The sequence below is a fragment of the Coffea arabica genome, chromosome 6e (assembly GCF_036785885.1).
Source record: "Coffea arabica cultivar ET-39 chromosome 6e, Coffea Arabica ET-39 HiFi, whole genome shotgun sequence".
NCBI lineage: Eukaryota > Viridiplantae > Streptophyta > Magnoliopsida > Gentianales > Rubiaceae > Coffea > Coffea arabica.
In genome coordinates, this window is record NC_092321.1 from 23,509,010 (window position 1) to 23,528,171 (window position 19,162).

At 35.0% G+C, this 19,162-nt stretch overlaps 1 protein-coding gene and 1 pseudogene across 1 annotated transcript; one reads left to right on the forward strand and one right to left on the reverse strand.

The window, feature by feature from the left end:
• Window positions 1-794: 794 nt before the first annotated feature.
• Window positions 795-4,824, reverse strand: LOC113696608 (bidirectional sugar transporter SWEET5-like; annotated as a pseudogene).
• A 126-nt stretch (window positions 4,825-4,950) lies between these two features.
• LOC113696609 (ent-kaurenoic acid oxidase 1-like) lies at window positions 4,951-18,381 on the forward strand. The gene is made up of 9 exons (XM_072056127.1): window positions 4,951-5,047; window positions 7,305-7,423; window positions 13,793-13,942; window positions 14,085-14,228; window positions 14,459-14,536; window positions 15,116-15,194; window positions 15,348-15,454; window positions 15,541-15,659; window positions 18,291-18,381. The coding sequence occupies exons 1-9, from the start codon at window positions 4,951-4,953 to the stop codon at window positions 18,379-18,381; spliced, it is 984 nt and encodes a 327-aa protein (XP_071912228.1).
• The last annotated feature ends 781 nt before the right edge of the window (window positions 18,382-19,162 follow it).

Below are 19,162 nucleotides of genomic sequence, written 5' to 3' on the forward strand. Positions count from 1 at the left end.
GATATGGTGATGGAGAAGGATTGTACAAAAGCCATCTCTTTGATTCACGCTCTATAATTGCATGCTATCCATCAGCTAACAAATTCATCCTTCAATCGGATGCAAACTTTGGCATGAGATGGCCTGCCACTCAAATTATAGGTAGCAATTCCCTCCTTTTCCTTTGATCATCACATGCAAGGATTAGAAGCTTAGTTGTGAAGGCCATTAATCAACCTGATGCTCTCTGTAAGATAGCCATTATGGTCGAGCCAAGAATAGTTACAGCCCTTCAGCTGTGGTCAAAAAAGGGGAGAATTGTAGCATTGCAAGAAGCTAAGAAGGTAGACTAATATGTGTATAAAAAATGCAGATCTAAATAATATTTTCTTGATGTAAGTTGTCATACTAATTTCAACTTTCCTGAAATCTCTCTGGGCCATCATTTTCCTTATTTTTCATTATTTTTTCATTGTCCTTGAAGGTTACTTTTGAAAATATTGGGAAGTAGTTTTTCGGGTTCGAACCAGGACCTCATTTGGATACACTTGATCAGCTATTTGCGGGCATGATCAAAGGAGTTTTTTTTTTTTTTGGCAGAAAGGGATTTATCAAAAAGTAACTAAAGTTTGACAAATAAGACATAGTTAACACATAAGAAATAAAGGAAAATGTAAAAGCAAAGCTTAGAAAATGTCTCATTGATGAGGATCATAATTTTCCCTTTCCCCTTCTATCCTTAGTCTTTATGTCACTTCGGCTTCAAAGGATAGTTGGACCTCCTTAGCCTTGCCATCTTCATCCTGATTTTCACCTCAGTTTGTTGAGCCGTAATATGTAGCATATTGTATGAGCTGAATTAGTCCACCAAGGGTTCCAAGGCCATTGGGAATCACGAGCCAGGGATTGAATCTGAGGAAAGCATATGAAAACCAAACAACACCATTCACAAAATTAGCAAGCAACAATGAGAATGACATGTATCTCACACTCTGTCTTAATTACGCTACTCATAACAATCACTGGCGAAAAGTACATCCCAGCATTGAGGATTGTGTACAAGACACTGACAAATAATGACCTATTGCTACCATGCAAAGCCGTTAAGGCACTGATGATGACTATGGCCAAAATCATTGCTTCACCCGCAAGAAAATGAAAGATTTTTCAATGTTTTTGCCAATTGGAATAGATGAAGAACAAGGTGACAAAGATGGCCTCAATTACAAGTCCAACACCGTTGATCGTTGAAACCAAAATGCTATCCTTCTTGACGATTGGAAGGCCATAGAACACCCACATTGCACAATTCAGTGTTGTGGCAAGGTAGGGGTCTGGCTTGAAATGTTGAACAGACTTGGCTCTCCCTATGTTTACGAATGTGGGCGTAGGGGAGACAAACATGCCAAAGGATATGACATTTCCAATTACTCCTATGATGGTCCTTGCAAGTTCCTTGTGAGTTATCCCTGAATTTGTTAAGATGTTGCGAGTGGCAACTCAAGGAGTTAGAAGTCAACCAATTAAAATACCCAGAACTGCTTATTATCACTCCCTCCAGGTTAGCAAGCATGATGCATTAAACCAAAAAAAAATAATGATGTATGTATTGCTAGTATGGACCAATTTTAATTTGCTTCATTCTTCTTGTGCTACTTAAAATTTTTTTAAAAAAAAAGTATTTAAGATGACATTTTACTTTATACAAAATTACATATAGTATCAAAGTCCCTACTTTTTTGTATATAAAGTTGTCAAAATTTAAATTTGCCTAAAATGTTGGGTGTTCAAACTTAAAGATCATTGATTGACAAAGGTATATGACCTTAGTGAAAACGGAGTATAAGAAGATTTTTTTTTGGGGAAATTAAGAAGGTTTTTTATTATGGATGTTGAAATGTTTAGAAGTGAACCTTGGTAATAAAAACCTAAAGAGGTTAGGTAAGATGAATGAAATATTTTTTTAGGGACTAATATTATTTTGCATGCACAGACTTTATACCATTTCTCACTTTGTACCCCCAAATATAATATGCTACACATTGCATCTTTTAACCTTTTCTGATGAAGCAATCTTAACTTTAACATGTATCTGTCCCACTATGGACTTTAGTCCAATGGCGCTAATACTATTGAAAGATGAGGGAGATGAAGCATGTCAGCAGCATAGTTCTTAATTCTGCGATCACTTGAAAATATTAATTTTTTTTCCTTACCCTTGGTAAATACAATATTATTGCTAATATGCTTCTTTTCAATTTAGTATTTGCAAACTATTAATTATTGGACCTAAAGTGGACTGATTATAAAAATAAAGGTGAAATGTGACCTGAATTAAAGTATATAGTGCAAAATAAGATTTCATGCAAAGTTTAAGGCATAGAGTGGAATGATGCTCTCTCTTAAACTAAAATAGTAGCATTGACCAGATTCGACACTTCGTCGATATCATTAGTAGTAGATTTTAGATTTTCTTTTCCCTTCCTTATTTGAACATGAACTCTAAGAGAAACATACTTCTTAATATTCCAGATACACCTGGATTTATGATGTTTCTCCTGATCATGTAACACATATCCTATAATCACTAGAATACATGAACTTTCCATGCTCAAGCATGGAAACTTTCATTCTAGAATATCAACAGAGCCATTTTAGTAAAAAAAAAAAAAAGAATATCAACTGAGCTTCAATGAATTTGAATTTAATAATAGCTCCATTTATGGAGAATGCATAAAAATATATCACAATTGGGAAAACTAGTATCTAAAAAAAGAGGAAGAAGCATGAAAAACATGAAATTAGAAGGCAAACAACCATAAGACTAGAGGACTACATGGTATTGTTGTAGAGGAAGAATAATATTTCCATAAACATGTCATTTTTTTATGTAAATTTCTATTATAGATGTCACATAGCAAAATCTAAAGAACTAGAATAAATTCAGAGAACACATCCATATCCTAGAAAGTTTCATAGCTGATCCAAGCACAAAGTGTATAACCCAAAAAATTTGATAAAAAAACTATAGAAAAAATATATTTCATAAAATCAATGTATATCGGGTGGCAAAATATGTGTACAAGAAGAGGAATAAATCAACAATATAATATTCATTATACGATAAGAACAAGCTACACATCCACATTCTAGAACGTTTCATATCTTTCAAAACTAAATGATCCAAGCACCAAGTGTAGAACCCAAAATATTTTATCCAAAAACTATAGAAGACAAATTTCATAAAATCAATGTATATAGGGAGGCAAAATATGTGTGAGAAAAGAGGAATATGTCAACAATATACTATAGGTTTTTCTTGGGGTTGGGGTTGTTTTTGTTGTTAATAAAGATTTTGTTTTTTCAACAGCCGATAGCTTGGAGACTTTTTTATCAGTAGACTATTGTTCATGTTGAGACTTTTTTGTCAGTAACCTAGATTTTGTGTTGGGACTTTCTCTGTCAGCATTTTTTCAAATTCTTTTTTTTTAACGATAATTGGTTTTTTTAGTTTTTTTTTCATCCTACTAACAGTTTCAGAAAAGAATACTCAAAATGTTTGAGAAAAAACCAATTTACGTATGATGTTGTTTGTTTCAATTTTCAAATATGTATGTAGACAACTTGCTGGCAAGCCTTTTATGAGGTTACTAAAATTAACATCTAAAAAGTAGCTAACTCTATATTGTTCATTTATTCAGATTATTATGACTTGCCGGCTTCCTATTATTTGAAAAATCATAAGTTGAGAGAAAGCTATGCAAATCCTTCACAAGTACATAGTGTTAATAAAAAAACATATATATGGTATTGCAAATTGAAAAATTGGAGGTAAATGTGACACTAACTTTCAATCTGCCTTCAAACTTTTTTGCAGGGAAGAAGTTAATGGATGGGTTCATTACTTCGGAAGTAGGAAACTCACAAACAAGTTTCAGAAGGATGCACAATATCTATACCAAGGGTATGAATCTGAACTAAGCAAATAAGTCAATTTCTTTCTATCATTTGGCAGTTTTTGCTAATTAAAACAAATAGTCTGAATGATTTCATGTTTGTAGGCAGTAACAAGCTTTCCAAAGAGTGAGAAATCTAAAATACTAGATTTCAAGCATTGGTTAGAAGCCCTATTTTGTACCATACTGCAGAAGATAAAAAGTGGATGAAACTTAAGCAAAAGTGAATTAGTTTAGATGAAACTTAAGCAGAAGTGAATTACTCAGAGACCACCTAGCCATGCTTATACCAAGAATGGTCCACATTGACAACTACTTTGTCAATGTGGACAACAAGAGGAGTAGCTATCAATTTCTAACCATGGTAGTGGCACTCTTGGAGAGCTCATCAGCTTTGAGTCTCACCACTCCTTTTTGGTGAAAATGACAACGCCATACATGGTTGCTGCGTAGCCACACGAACTGCCACAGCCCGAAATAAGTACAGTTTACATGTGTTCCCAACTAAATAAGTACAATTTACATTTGTCCTCTTGTAATAATACTTGAAAGAATAATATCTTGGGTATAAGATACAAATGATTGCATCGCAAGTAAGTGTATTTAAACCCGGTCATATGCCACCTAGGAGTACATCATATGAAGTATTAGAGCCTTAACTCACAAAGATGGAATAACCTTAGGGATGTGGATGGCAATTGTGGTGGGAATCATAACACTACTGGGATGGGGGTTGTGATGGTGGAACTATTTCCAATTTGCTCTGCCAGTTACTTTCTGGCATTCTGGAGGCAGCATCACGACCAAGCTTCCTCCTGGCCACATGGGGATTCCATTTTTTGGAGAAATGCTTCATTTTCTTTTGTATTTTAAGGTTATTCATCGACATGACGACTTCATTAACAATAAAAGATACAAGTAAGGTTTTTCTCCATGCTTGAGTTTTATTCCTTTCTTGTTCAATTTTATTACTAGTAAGTTTGTTTGCACAACTATCCAACTTATTGCTATATACATGGAGGCCATTGGCCCAAGTTCATGGCATTTGGCTGTAGCAATTTCTGCAACATCTTGTAGACAATTGCATGTCTACTTCCTCAAGTGCTCCACACGTTAGTTATGTGCCTTTTGATGAATTGAACTTAAAAAGGATCAATCTCGCTATCAAATTCTTGTAGTGTAAATGAAATTTGGAATATGAAAAGAATGCTACAATAATAGTGAAGAACTAAAATTGCTTTTGCACCTTTTCTTTTTCAATTTCTATCTTATAATGGACCTATGACATTCAATTTAATTGAAGAACATGGTTTAAAATTATCCTCAATATTTTCGAACCCAAAAAGGTGAATATTGTAGACATGTATTGATGGGTGGATTATTTTATGCAAGAAAACATTTTCCTGTTAAAACATTTCATAAACAATACCATTTTCTTAAGTTTTCAGGTCATGACACGTTCCTTCCCTTAATACAGTATAAAAGAAGAGTTTATATGCAGTCTAATCAAATCACATATAAATCCGTAATGCCCTCAACTTTATTAGCTGATGATGTTTTGTGGTAAAGATTTTCACTCAAAAAAAGTAATGGAGATTGGGAATTGGAGCTAAAAGTTTACCAGAAATTGCAACATTGCAGTCTAATCAAATCACTTAAAATCCGTAGTGTCCTCAACTTTATTAGCTAATGGCGTTTTGAGGTAAGTATTTTCACTCACCATGCCATTTAGCATGCTTGAAAACTCTCTACAATCATAAATTTCCAATCAAATCAACAATAAATGTGAAGGACTAGAAAAGGATAACTTGTAAATTTGATGGGAGCTACTCCTGTAATTTTCCCTACAAATAGGCAGGAAAAGACGTAAAGGTGATGTCATGCCACTCTAAAACAAAGTTATTAAACCCGGTCTATTTGAGCAGTTCAATTGGCTAATCCAGTGAATCGATTATTTAACTGGGTTAGGTTGATAGTTGGAGAGGATAATAAAGATTCCTATTGAAAAGTCATCAACCCGTCGCTTCAACTAATGAACTCCAAAACTTGATGAATTTGATCACCAGTTCAATAATTATATTTTCTTAACAATTATATTATTTCATTATATTATGACCCACTAGTTCAACCAATTAACTCGTGATTAAACCCTTTAACCAATCTACTTACCAGGTTGATGACTGTGCCGGATTTAATTATTATGCTCTAACCTGTTCCAAAATAACAAATTTAATAAGTTATAGCATTTGAATAGATGAAGATCATGATTATTTTATGCCCCCAAATTATATTTGAGTTATTGGTGCCAAGAGAATTGATTAAACAAAATTGATGTTGCCTAACCTGTTTTGAGAAATTGATGTTGTCACCGTGTGCTCATGTCAAATCCGCAAGTTGGGGATTAAGTGGGAGGTGAGTTGACATTTCTTCTACCTAGCACAGTATTTCGACTTGTTGGTTACAAATTGTTAAACAATAAGCTTTCCCAAAAAAATAAAAAAGATACAAATTGACTTCATCAGCGGTAGAGTAAAATTAATTAGAATTAACATGGTTCTTCGGAATTAATCTTTTAAATCAGATATGGTGATGGAGAAGGATCGTACAAAAGCCATCTCTTTGGTTCACCCTCTATAATTGCATGCTTTCCATCAGCTAACAAATGTTGGAAATAGTTAGTGATAAATCCCACATTGAAAGTATATGAAGTATAGAAGACGTTTATAATCAAGTGCACACCTATTCAAATCAATTTGGATTGTAAGAAATTTTGGAGGGAAACTTCAAAATTGCACATGCATTTGTCATGTTGACTATTAAATTAAAATATAAATTTAATGGTCAAAAGATTGGCACTTGGGCACTTGGGTCTTAAGAACTGAAATTAATTTTAATTAATTTCATTTTAATATTTCTTCTTAACTAAACGGTTTTCTTTTAAGGGTTGTATCTGGTGATACAGTGCATACAACCGTTAAGTGTCCATTCATTTTAAAAGGTACCTATTCATGAAGAAATACGTTTTCAAAAGATATGACATTTCTTTTGGGGTATCTGAACATTATAAATAATAGTGTCCAGATAACAGAGGCCTCACTTTTTACTTCTGATTTTACTATTCTTCTATTTCGTTCAAAATAATATTCGCTAAATTGTTTTTGGGAGAATTTCTGCATACTACTGTGTGAAAATTCTGGTTGGCTTTGTTATTCCTAGAGGGAATTGCTGCAAACCAGGTAGTACAATAGTGGAGGCAAATTTCCTTAAGGAAAGTGAATTTTCACGTCAAAGCTGTTTTTTATTGTTGTAGTTGTTACTGTTTTCCTAACAACAAATTCATCCTTCAATCGGATGCAAACTTTGGCATAGGATGGCCTGCCACTCAAATTATAGGCAACAATTCCCTCCTTTTCCTTCAAGGATCATCACATGCAAGGATTAGAGGCTTAGTTGTGAAGGTCATTAATCAACCTGATGCTCTCCGTAAGGTAACCATTATGGTCCAACCAAGAATAGTTGCAGCCCTTCGACAATGGTCAGAAAAAGGAAGAATTGTAGCATTGCAAGAAGCTAAGAATGTAGACTAATATATGTATAAAAAATATAGATCTATATAAATTTTCTTTATGTAAGTGATAGGTCATAATTTGTTGCTAAATTAATAATTATTTTCCCCTTGATTTTAGCCAAATATTATTTTAATTGATAGATTCTACTTATATTTGGTTAATGGTGCCAACTGTAGAAAAAGGAGCAAAACGTGATTAAAATTGATAATTTATCAATTAATTTGATGGTGGTACGTTTGGGACCTACATTCAAGGCCAGAAGGTCGGGATTGATATTGGACAGTCTCCCAACCGAGTCAACTTCCTAATTTGTTAGCTACCAGGACTTTCCTTATTTCGGGGGATCATTCTCAAGGAAAAGGAAAGGTGGAGGAAATTGATTTGTAATAGGAATCTTTTTAAGAGTTGGATTGGTATTAGGAAACCAATCAATTAGGTAATTGGGTGGAGGCAAATTCGGCGGCAATCAATTGAGCATCTGGGTGGCTAGAGACGAAAAAGGAAGCAGCAATTTCTTGTCTTTTGATTTCTTTTGCACGGATTTGAGGGACAAAAAGCCGGATCCCGCGTAATCAGGAGTTTTCCTTAGGAAGCTACAAAAGAGGAATTGAGAGGGACGGCGGGGGGGGGGGGGGGGGTTGTTTTTCTTTGTCTTCTTTCGTTAGCCTTTGGGGGAGAAGGAACAGATGGTTAGCAAGGGAGTCCTGCGGATTTCCCTTGAGGATGTGTAGCTAAATTTTCATTTTCTAGTCAAGGGGACAACTGACGATTTGGTTCGGCAATTACTGTGAGATCTAAATCGTTTTTAATTGTTTCTTTCATCTATTGGTATTTATATGTTTCCTGCTTTTAATTGTTATAGCTCTTGTGTATGATTGATTAGTGCGCATTAATTAATTATTCATATAGGTTATTTTGCTAATTAGGGGTAATTGAATCCGTAATTGTTCGATTATCTCCATCTCAGTAGCAACTGGCGTGATTGGGTTTATGTCAGGGAAACATATGATCTAACTTAAACAAACCCTCGTAGCGTGTTTGTTAGTTAGGATTGGGTATTTCTAATTATTAATACAATTTAGAAATTAAATCCTACGGTCGTACCTAGGGTTGTTTCCGGGTTAGAGAAATAGTTAACGGTCGTATCTTAACTATCGAGAAATTAAGAAAAGGCTGGTTGTTTATCACGTGCATGACAACTATAACTAATCTATTAATAAATGTTGGAATTATCTGTGAATCGATAATCAGTGCATGAACCATTTCTGAAGTGTACCCTTGGTTGGAGCTCTCTTAATTATTTCTTTTAATTAATTATTTTCTGCATTTAATTCATTTAGTTAGCATTTAATCCTAAAAACCCCCATTTGTCTTGACTCGAAAGGAAACAAATTTCTCCCCAATCCCTGAGGAGACGACCCTACTTGTCACTGTCTACTAGTTAGTGAATTCAGTTAAATAATTAATTCTGGTATATCAGATTAAGCAAACTCTTCGGGAATAGGGTGAATCAAGTAACCTATTGCACACCTAGGGTCCATGCTCCAATACTAGAATTGATTATTAGCTGCTTCAAGTGGTAGTTAGGTTTTATTTATTATTATTGCACAGGTTCGGCACCTGTCAATTTTTGGTGCCGTTGCCGAGGACTAGTGCCTGATTAATTTGTTTCTTTTTTACTTCATCTTGTTTTCATTTTTTTATTTTATTTTTTTCTTATTTTTTTATATATAGTTTATGGCTACTAACACTCCGTATTTTGGTGATAGATTGGATTTTATTTCTAGAAGGGGTTATAAGACTCGTGCTTTTTCTAATGATCAATGGGCTATTGCAAATTGTGGAACTTATTTTGCCTCAGGTCATTCAATCGACATATGCCCTGCATATCAAGATGGTCTAAGTGCTTCAATCGATGCTTTTAAAAATTTTTCACCTCAATATCAAACGTGGTATGACCCTTATTCAAACGGGTATGATAAAGGATGGTGGGATGATTCCAATTTTAATTATGAACAAAGGCCAATAGATTTTCAACAACTAGAGTCTCAAGAACCGTCATCCATGTCAGGTATGTCTCTTGAAGAAATAGTTGAATTACTAGCTACTAACATATATCAATTTCAACAGGAGACACAAAGGTTGATTAAAGAGATGGAAAAAGGAAGGCGTGAATTGGAATCTACAATGAGTAAATTGATTTCTCCAATTTATGAAGAATTGTCCGTACAAACCATCAACGACCTTAAAGAAGATGAGAGTACAATTATCTTGACAAATGACATGGAACTGCAAGAGTCTCAAAGAGAAGAATCTAAAGATGTAGTTGAAAAGGAAATTGAAGTGCAAGAAATGGAACCCCAATATCAAATTGTTCAAGTGGATGAATCCAGTAAACAATCTCCAAATGCGGTGACATCTCCTCCATTCCTTTATCAACATTCTCCTGACTCTTATTCTTTAATTCCTGTTAATGAGATTAATTTTATTATACCAGACGACTTTGAGTTTCATGACAGGAATATGTTAAGAGTCACGATGGCAAAATATCTCGAACCAATAAGTGCTCGTGATGGAGGAGTGAGTGAAGAATTAAGGTCGTTACTTGTTTGTTTGGCATCATCTACTAATCCATGGAAGACCGTACCTCGTGTATTCAAGAATTACTTCATTTACGAGGGATATCAGGACTATATAGAGGATGAAGCATTGAAACGAGTCACAAGATTTTATCCTTCGTGAATAAACATGGCGATGTCTAGCCAAAGATATTAAAGAAAGACGCTGTTTGAGAGGCAACCCAAGACTATTTGTTTTAGTTTTCTTGTGTTTATGGAGTTTTGCTGAGTGTTATTTGCATTTATTGAGTTGTAGTTTTTGTGGCAGGAGCTAGCAGTTAGGCGTGCCCACGCCAAGTGGTCACGTCTAAGGAAAGAGGTTTTAATTTGGCGGACAGAAGACTACTTAGTAGTTAGATGTGCCCACGCCAAGTGGTCACGTCGAAGGAAGGCAATTCGCGTCTGCAGGCAGAAGACTCTCCATTAGTTAAGCGTGCCCACGCCAGGTGGTCACGCTTAAGGAACTCAATTTTCGAAAATTGGTCAGAAGACTCCCTAGTAATTAGGCGTGCCCACGCCAAGTGGTCATGTTTAAGAATCTTAATTTTCGTAGGTTGGTTAGAAGACTCAAGGGTAGTTAGGCGTGCCTACGTCTAACGCAGTGGTTCAAAAAAAACATTTCATTTCATTTCTTTTTCTTTCTTTCTTTCTCTTTTCTCTTTCTTTCTTCTTTCTTTCTCTTTTCTTCTTCTCTCCCATTCCTTTTTCTTCCTTTCTTTCCTTTTCCAGTTGCAGGACCACAACCTTAGGACCTCAAACTCCGCTACTCGCGCTGTTTCTGCTCGTCACCATTGCTACCACACCATGCTGCCGCCGCTAGCCACCTCCCATGATCATCTCCATTTTCACTATCTGTGGGCATCTCCTATTTTGGTTTGGGAGCAATAAAGATCCACCATGTTGGCTTCACACTACCAATCCCACTTATGCCATAGCTGCTCGAGACCCCCCTTTGATGATCAGGGAAGTTTCGTTGTCCCTTTTTCCTTTGTATTTTATTCTTTATTGCTTACATTGGGGACAATGTAAGATTTAGGTGTGGGGTGAGTAGTATATCGGTATTTTATTGAAAAAGTGCAAGTGTAGGCATTTTTGTTGGAATTTTTTGTTTGACTTTGTTAAATTTTATCCAATTTTTGCCTATCTTTGTGCATTTTTGTGATTGTTTCTGATTAACGATGGTTCGATGTCTCAAATTTTTCTATTACTAAGATTTTACAGTCTAAAGTGTTAAGTATGACATGGTTAAGTTTAAGAGTATCTTTTTGGTGAATATTTGAGATTTTGTGACTTTTGCACTTTTTGGTTAACTTTTCTAAGTATTGTAAATATTTGTCTAGCATTTTTTTTATGCAAATTGGTTTAACTAATAATCTTAGTTCTCCATGTTTAAGAAATGAAGCGGGTTTGTGTGATTTTTAATTTTAATTTGGTGCTTATTTATGAATAGTATTTGGCTATACTCCGCTAGTAACGTTGCCTAGTAACCGGAGGTTTTCACCATAAGTGTCGATTTTCGCGTCAAAAAACAACGATAGCTATGAGTATGTGGTCCTTTAGCGATAAAAGTTGAGTAACCGGGCTCCTTCATTTGGCCAATATCGGAGTTTGAGTCAAAACGCTTAAATGGCTAAAGACTAAGCATTTCCCCGAAAAAAAAATCAATCAAGGGTGGGGATATTTTAGAAAAAAGTGCTAATAGTGAAAAATGTGAATGAATTGCTAACCCGCTGATCCATGAATTTTATTGTTGAGATTTTGCTTAATAGTCGAACCATTTGCTTATGGATGCTGGTTGAATATTTTATATTCTTAGATTAGTTAGTCATAAATTGAAAGAGTCCTTGATCTTGAAAGCTAATTGGAGAGATATTTCTTGCAAATTGCCACTAATACTTGACATATGTTTTAATTGTATCTTGGCAATAGAAAGTTTGAGTAATACCATTGTTTGAATTTGATTACTTGATTTGTTGTTCTCATGCTTAAGGACAAGTATGGTTTAGGTATGGGGGAAATTGATAGGTCATAATTTGTTGCTAAATTAATAATTATTTTTTCCTTGATTTTAGCCAAATATTATTTTAATTGATAGATTCTACTTATATTTGGTTAATGGTGCCAATTGCAGGAAAAGGAGTAAAATGTGATTAAAAATGATAATTTTCCAATTAATTTGATGGTGGTACGTTTGGGATCTACATTCAAGGCCAGAAGGTCGGGATTGATATTAGACAGTCTCCCAATCCGAGTCAACTTCCTAATTTGTTAGCTGCCAGGACTTTCCTTATTTCGGGGGATCATTCTCAAGGAAAAGGAAAGGTGGAGGAAATTGATTTGTAATAGGAATCTTTTTAAGAGTTGGATTGGTATTAGGAAACCAATCAATTAGGTAATTAGGTGGAGGCAAATTCGGCGGCAATCAATTGAGCATCTGGGTGGCTAGAGACGAAAAAGGAAGCAGCAATTTCTTGTCTTTTGATTTCCTTTGCACGGATTTGAGGGAGAAAAAGCCGGATCCCGCGTAATCAGGAGTTTAGTTTTCCTTAGGAAGCTACAAAAGAGGAATTGAGAGGGACGGCGGGGGGGGGGGTTGTTTTTCTTTGTCTTCTTTCGTTAGCCTTTGGGGGAGAAGGAACAGATGGTTAGCAAGGGAGTCCTGCGGATTTCCCTTGAGGATATGTAGCTAAATTTTCATTTTCTAGTCAAGAGGACAACTGACGATGTAGTTCGGCAATTACTGTGAGATCTAAACCGTTTTTAATTGTTTCTTTCATCTATTGGTATTTATATGTTTCCTGCTTTTAATTGTTATAGCTCTTATGTATGATTGATTAGTGCGCAATAATTAATTATTCATATAGGCTATTTTGCTAATTAGGGGTAATTGAATCCGTAATTGTTCGATTATCTCCATCTCAGTAGCAACTGGCGTGATTGGGTTTATGTCAGGGAAACATATGATCTAACTTAAACAAACCCTCGTAGCGTGTTTGTTAGTTAGGATTGGGCCTTTCTAATTATTAATACAATCTAGAAATTAAATCCTATGGTCGTACCTAGGGTTGTTTCCGAATTAGAGAAATAGTTAACGGTCGTACCTTAACTATCGAGAAATTAAGAAAAGGTTGGTTGTTTATCACGTGCATGACAACTATAACTAATCTATTAATAAATGTTGGAATTATTTGTGAATCGATGATCAGTGCATGAACCATTTATGAAGTGTACCCTTGGCAAGAGCTCTCCTAATTATTTCTTTTAATTAATTATTTTCTGCATTTAATTCATTTAGTTAGCATTTAATCCTGAAAACCCCTATTTGTCTTGACTCGAAAGGAAACAAATTTCTCCCCAGTCCCTGAGGAGACGACCCTGTTTGCCACTGTCTACTAGTTAGTGAATTCAGTTAAATAATTAATTCTGGTATATCGGATTAAACAAACTCTTCGGGAACAAGGTGAATCAAGTAACCCTTTGCACATCTAGGGTCCCTGCTCCAGTACTAGAATTGATTATTGGCTACTTCAAGTGGTAGTTAGGTTTTATTTATTATTATTGCACAGGTTCGACACCTGTCAGTAAGTTATCACACTAATTTCAACTTTCATGAAATCTCTTTAGGCCATCATTTTCCTTATTTTTCATTATTTTTTCATTGTCCTTGAAGGTTACTTTTGAAAATATTGGGAAGTACTTTTCCGGGTTTGAGCCAGGACCCCATTTGGATACACTTGATCAGCTATTTACGGGTATGATCAAAGGAGTTAGAAGTCAACCAATTAAAATTCCAGGGACTGCTTATCATCATGCCCTCCAGGCTAGCAAGCTCACTCTTAAGCTAAAATAGTAGAAAAATGAGTGAATTCCCTTTAAGGGAGGTTGTTAATTTCTAAAGTTCCAATTCTTGTATGAGCTAGACTTAAATTCCAATCACTAATCACAAATTTGTCATTCCACAGTGTCGGAAGAAAGTCGTGACAATTTTTACCAAGGAGATAAATAAGAGAAAGTTTGAAGGCAATGCTGCAAGAGCTGAGTTTGATTTGTTGGACCAATTCTTGAACCTAAAAGATGACGATGGTAATCAATTACAAGATGAAGAGGTGCTTGATAACATTGTAGGCCTAATAATTGCTGGCTACGAATTTACTTCACTTCAATTATGTGGATTTTGTATTATCTCGCCAAGCACCCCAATATACTCAAAAAGCTACAGGTATAAGTAACTTCCAAGCACTATCTAGATGACAACCAAAGATAAACTTCTTTACTTGTTCTTGATTACATTTATATATGTTTCCTTTTTCATGACTCTAAATCGAATGAATTGTAGGAGGAGCACATGAATGTTGGTACAAATGGCGATTTCATAAGACGTGATGACATTCTGAAATTGCAGTACACAAACAAGGTATATGTGCACCAAGATTATACGGAGATTAGTTAGGAAATGCTAATACTATTATTAGTTTGTTAAAGGTTCGTCTATTTGGTGTCCTAAGGTAATTAAATAAGAAGTAGGTCTATTTTTTAAAAAATGTAGAAGAGTAAATTTTGTTGAAAAGTGTTGCAATTGAGAGAATGATTGGTAATTGTAAAGGTTTAATATTGGCCCCAACCTTCTTTTTTTTTTGTGCTTATCTAGTTCCTTAAGAACACCAAATAGAAAAAAGAAAGAAAAAACATTTACATTAAAATAGTAGTCGTGTGCCTTTTTGAAAATCTCATCATTTGTGGAGGATGCAAATGGTGGCGATGATGCATCTTGTTTTATGGGAACGTATTTCATAGATCCAACTTATCCCTTTATCATATAGTCAAAAGTTATAAATACCATCAGTTATTTGACATGGTACTTTATTTGTGTTTGATACCACATAAAGAATTATGTGGCTAAGCATTCATAGGCAGATAGTTACTGTACGTATTACTATGCATTTTCTTGTCTATTATTGCTTGATTGTCTTAATTTAATCATATTTACAAGCAGGATGTGGAAGAAACAATAAGATTAGCCAATGTATCAGCATTTGTTTTCAGGAAAGCTAAGAGGGATGTTGAGTACAAAGGTAAAAGTAATCCATTTCTTTTAGTATTTAGATCATCAAAGAAAGTAAATAAGTAGAGCTGTAAACTTTTCTGTAGAAGCACTTAGGATGCGCATGTAAGAGGATACAACTTGTCTTCCTCTGCTTAAAAACTGTTGAAACTCATTCTCACAGGATACAAAATACCTAAAGGATGGAAAGTAATCTGCTGGTTACGATACATTCATACAGATCCAAAAAATTTTGAAGATCCATTGTGTTTCAATCCAGATAGATGGAACGTAAGCACAAATATTATTTGCACTTGTATTGAGAAGACAAATTTTGGGTTATACATTGATCAACTGTTAGATATTTCCTTAATCAGGAACAACCAAAGCCTGGGACATTCATGGTCTTCGGTGGGGGTTTAAAGATTTGTCCAGGAAATATGCTTGCTCGAATGCAGGTTGCTATTTTTATCCACCATCTAGTTGTAAGATACAGGTGAAATTTCTAAGTGCCACTATACCTTTTTTTTTGGAGTCACATATTTTATTCACTGATGATATATTGTGACGCTCGAAAGAAGAAGAAAAGGAAAAAATTTCTGTGAACAGTGCTTTTTGTTGAATCCGGTCACATATCCAGCCAGTTTCTGGCTGGATACTTGGCCGGATTGGTTGGCTCGTTTGAAAAAAATTTGTTTAGCTTCTATCTTGAATCCGGCCAGATTTTGGCCGGATTGTAACGTGGCAGTCCGGCAGCCAACTTTGACCGGCTATTTTCTTTCATTCTTAACTTCCTTTTTGGCTAAAATATCTTCATTTCTTCACCTTCCTTGGGCGAGCTTCATGAGAGAGAGAAAAAGAGCTTCATCTTGCACTTCAATTCTATGTTTCAATCTTGAGTTTCAACCATTAGTTTTGTAAATTAGTCCATAAAAGTGGATCTTTAAGGAAGCTTGAGGGGTTTTGTGGAGTTGTTTTGAAAAGGGAAGTACTAAGCTATTACTCTTCTTGGGGTTTTAAGGTATTTTATCAAGAACTTCCTCTTTACTCTAATTAATTGTTAAGTGGTGGTTTAGAGTTGTGAGTTGTGTAGTTTTATGGAAAAATTTCATGAAGGAAGTGGTGTTATGGGAAATTTCAGATTTTTGGTGATTTTTCTGCCCTTATTTGATGTTTAAGTATTTACCATGGATTGTTAGTTTTGTTGTGTGTAATATTGAGCTTATATGTGTTAGTTTCATTCACCTACAAGAAATTTCCAGCTTAGGTGTCTAAATTCCAGCTTTAGGGTTTTTATTTTGAGCTATTACTTGGTTCTAATTGAAGGGTATTGTAGCCCTAATTAAAGGTATTTGATAGCTTGTGATTTGTGGATGCAATTGTAGTGGAATTGAGAAGTGATTGGTGTTGAGGTTTGGATGGATAAGTAAAGAAAAACAAAGGGAGGTGCTGTCAAAATTTTCGTAGGAACTTCTGTGCAGTCTCGGGAAATCTGCTATAATTTGATATAGAAATGTCGGAATCGAGTTCTGTTTGTTGTGTTTGAAACTAGATTCATAGAAATATAAACCATGAAAATTTCAGACCCTGGTTCTGTCTGTGTGATTTATGGTGATTTTCCAAAGTTGACTGAAATTACATACCTGTTCTGTCTTTTACTGGATAAAGCAGCAACTTGAGGCTCAAATTTGACTGAATTGTGTTCTGAATCTTACAATGGTTCTTCTAGAAAGTTGTAGGTATATGAGTTAGCTATCTACCTGTAAAATTTCAGATCGATTGGAGTACTGTAGCCTGTGAAATGACTGAAATACCCTTGACTGCCCTTAAGCCCTGTTTCGCGGCCAGTTTCCATTTTTCTCTAAGGTTTCGGTTTTTGACCATGAATATGTATGATTTGGCTTTGAAGTCTTCATAAGAAATGTTAGTGTATGTCTTAGCTTCGTAACACCGTAAGATTCGTTTCAATCCGATAAGTGTAGCTTCAATTGTGATTAAAGTGCCAAAAGGTGATAGAAGCTTGATAATGTTAGAATTCCTTTGCTTGACCTGATATTTGTAATCTAGGGTTTCGACTTGAGCAAGGCAATGATGTATGATGGATAAGGTTCGTGAGCCGTGGTTGGTGAGTGATCCCTCAACTATTTCCAAAGTTACTTTTGAACTAATTCTTGCATTGGTTACTCGATTGCATATCATTTGTGTTTGTGTGTGTGCCATGACATTTTGGCTCCGATGAGTTCTTGGGAAATCTTGTGCTTAGAACCAACGTCTTCACTACTGTTTACGCATTCTTTGGAGCACAATGGCTCCTTATTTCTGTTTATCTGTTACCTGATCTAATGGAGCGTTGGATATTTAAGTACAAGGATTTCACTGGCTCAAAAGAGCAATATACGCACATTTGATCACTGATTCTTGATATCATTTAAATGCACTATTGTAAAGCTTATTTGATTATTGATTTTACTGGTCACTCGCTGAGCTTCTGGCTCACCCCCAATTGTTTTCTTCTCCCCACAGGGATCGAGGCAAAAGAAGTACCTGTATTAAGTTCTTCGTGTGGCTGGATGGATTTCTCTTGTACAATTTGATTTTAGATTTATCTTGTGTAATTTTTGGGTTTGTATGGATGTTTGGATTTGAATCGGATGTATGTGTACGTTCCACGCTTGGGAATTAGTTTTCGCTTCGTTTTGATATGTATATTCATGGAGAATTGGATGTATATTTGAGATTTACTTTGTAATTTATTTGAGGACTGTAATGAGTGATTGAATCCTGGCGAGAGCTGGACAGGCGGTCCGCCGAACCCTTTGGTTCGGGAAGGTGAGGCTGTCACATATATACATTAGTGAATTTAGATGCATACTACATATACAAAATTTAGTAGTTAAATTTAAACTGAGATAATATAATATGCATCTAAACCCATTAGTATACACACTAAAGTTGTAGGAAAGATTAATCTTTTTTTTTTCTTGAGAACACCAACTTTTTTTTCTTTCCAAAGGAGAAAGAGAAAAGCATAAATTCAAAATCCAGAAATTATTATTTATTAAGCAAATAAAGTCTCACAATAGTGTAACTTTGTTTGCTTATGCCATACTGATAAACAAATATTCAGGTGGGAACTAGTTAATGCTGATGCAGAAATGAGTTATCTCCCGCATCCAGGACCAATTGATGGGGTTGAGATTAACATAAGCAGAATCTAATAGAAAAAGAAGCCCGCTGTTCTATTTTGTGCCTCTTGATCTTGTTTGGAGTTTTCAGCCTTAATCAGTCACTCTTAAGTAGTCATCACGTTTGCAGGCCCTTTTCTTCTTCTTTCTTTTTTTTTTTGGGGTTACATTTTCTGTTGATCTAGCAAAATCATAGTGTAATAACTACTTGCAACAAGTTTGAAACTTATTCATCTAATATATGGTATATCTATGTAATAAGTTTGTTAAGTTGATTGTCCAAAGTAAATGTTTACTTAGAAAATTATTGGTACAAGTGTCTAGACAACAAGAGTTTGAGGACATGTGGGCACCAAGTTGCTTTAAGTAATGGATCCGAAAGTGAAACCTGAATGCTGTGTACTTATACATGTAACAAAATTTAGACGGCTATATTATATTTCTTGGTGACATAAAGAGAAATACTGTGACAAAATCACAATCTCCTCAGCATCATTTTTTCTATTAAAAGATCTTCTGAAACAACTTTTCCTATTAAGCTTTCATTATACTATTAATTCTACTAACATGTGTCTCTTGTAATAATGGATAAGAATTCAAATTTTATAATATCTCTGTTAGTGGCCAGGACACTTGCCCCCTTTAAGAAGTTGTGTAGCATAATGTGCCATGAAATTTGAAACAGAGGCTCCTAAGTCCATATTTTAATCATGTGCAAAATTTATCACTATATATTTATAGCTGCAAGTATGCTAAAAAGCAAAGGAAAATAATCCAATTGCATGAATATATGGAACTGGAAGTGACGGGGAGA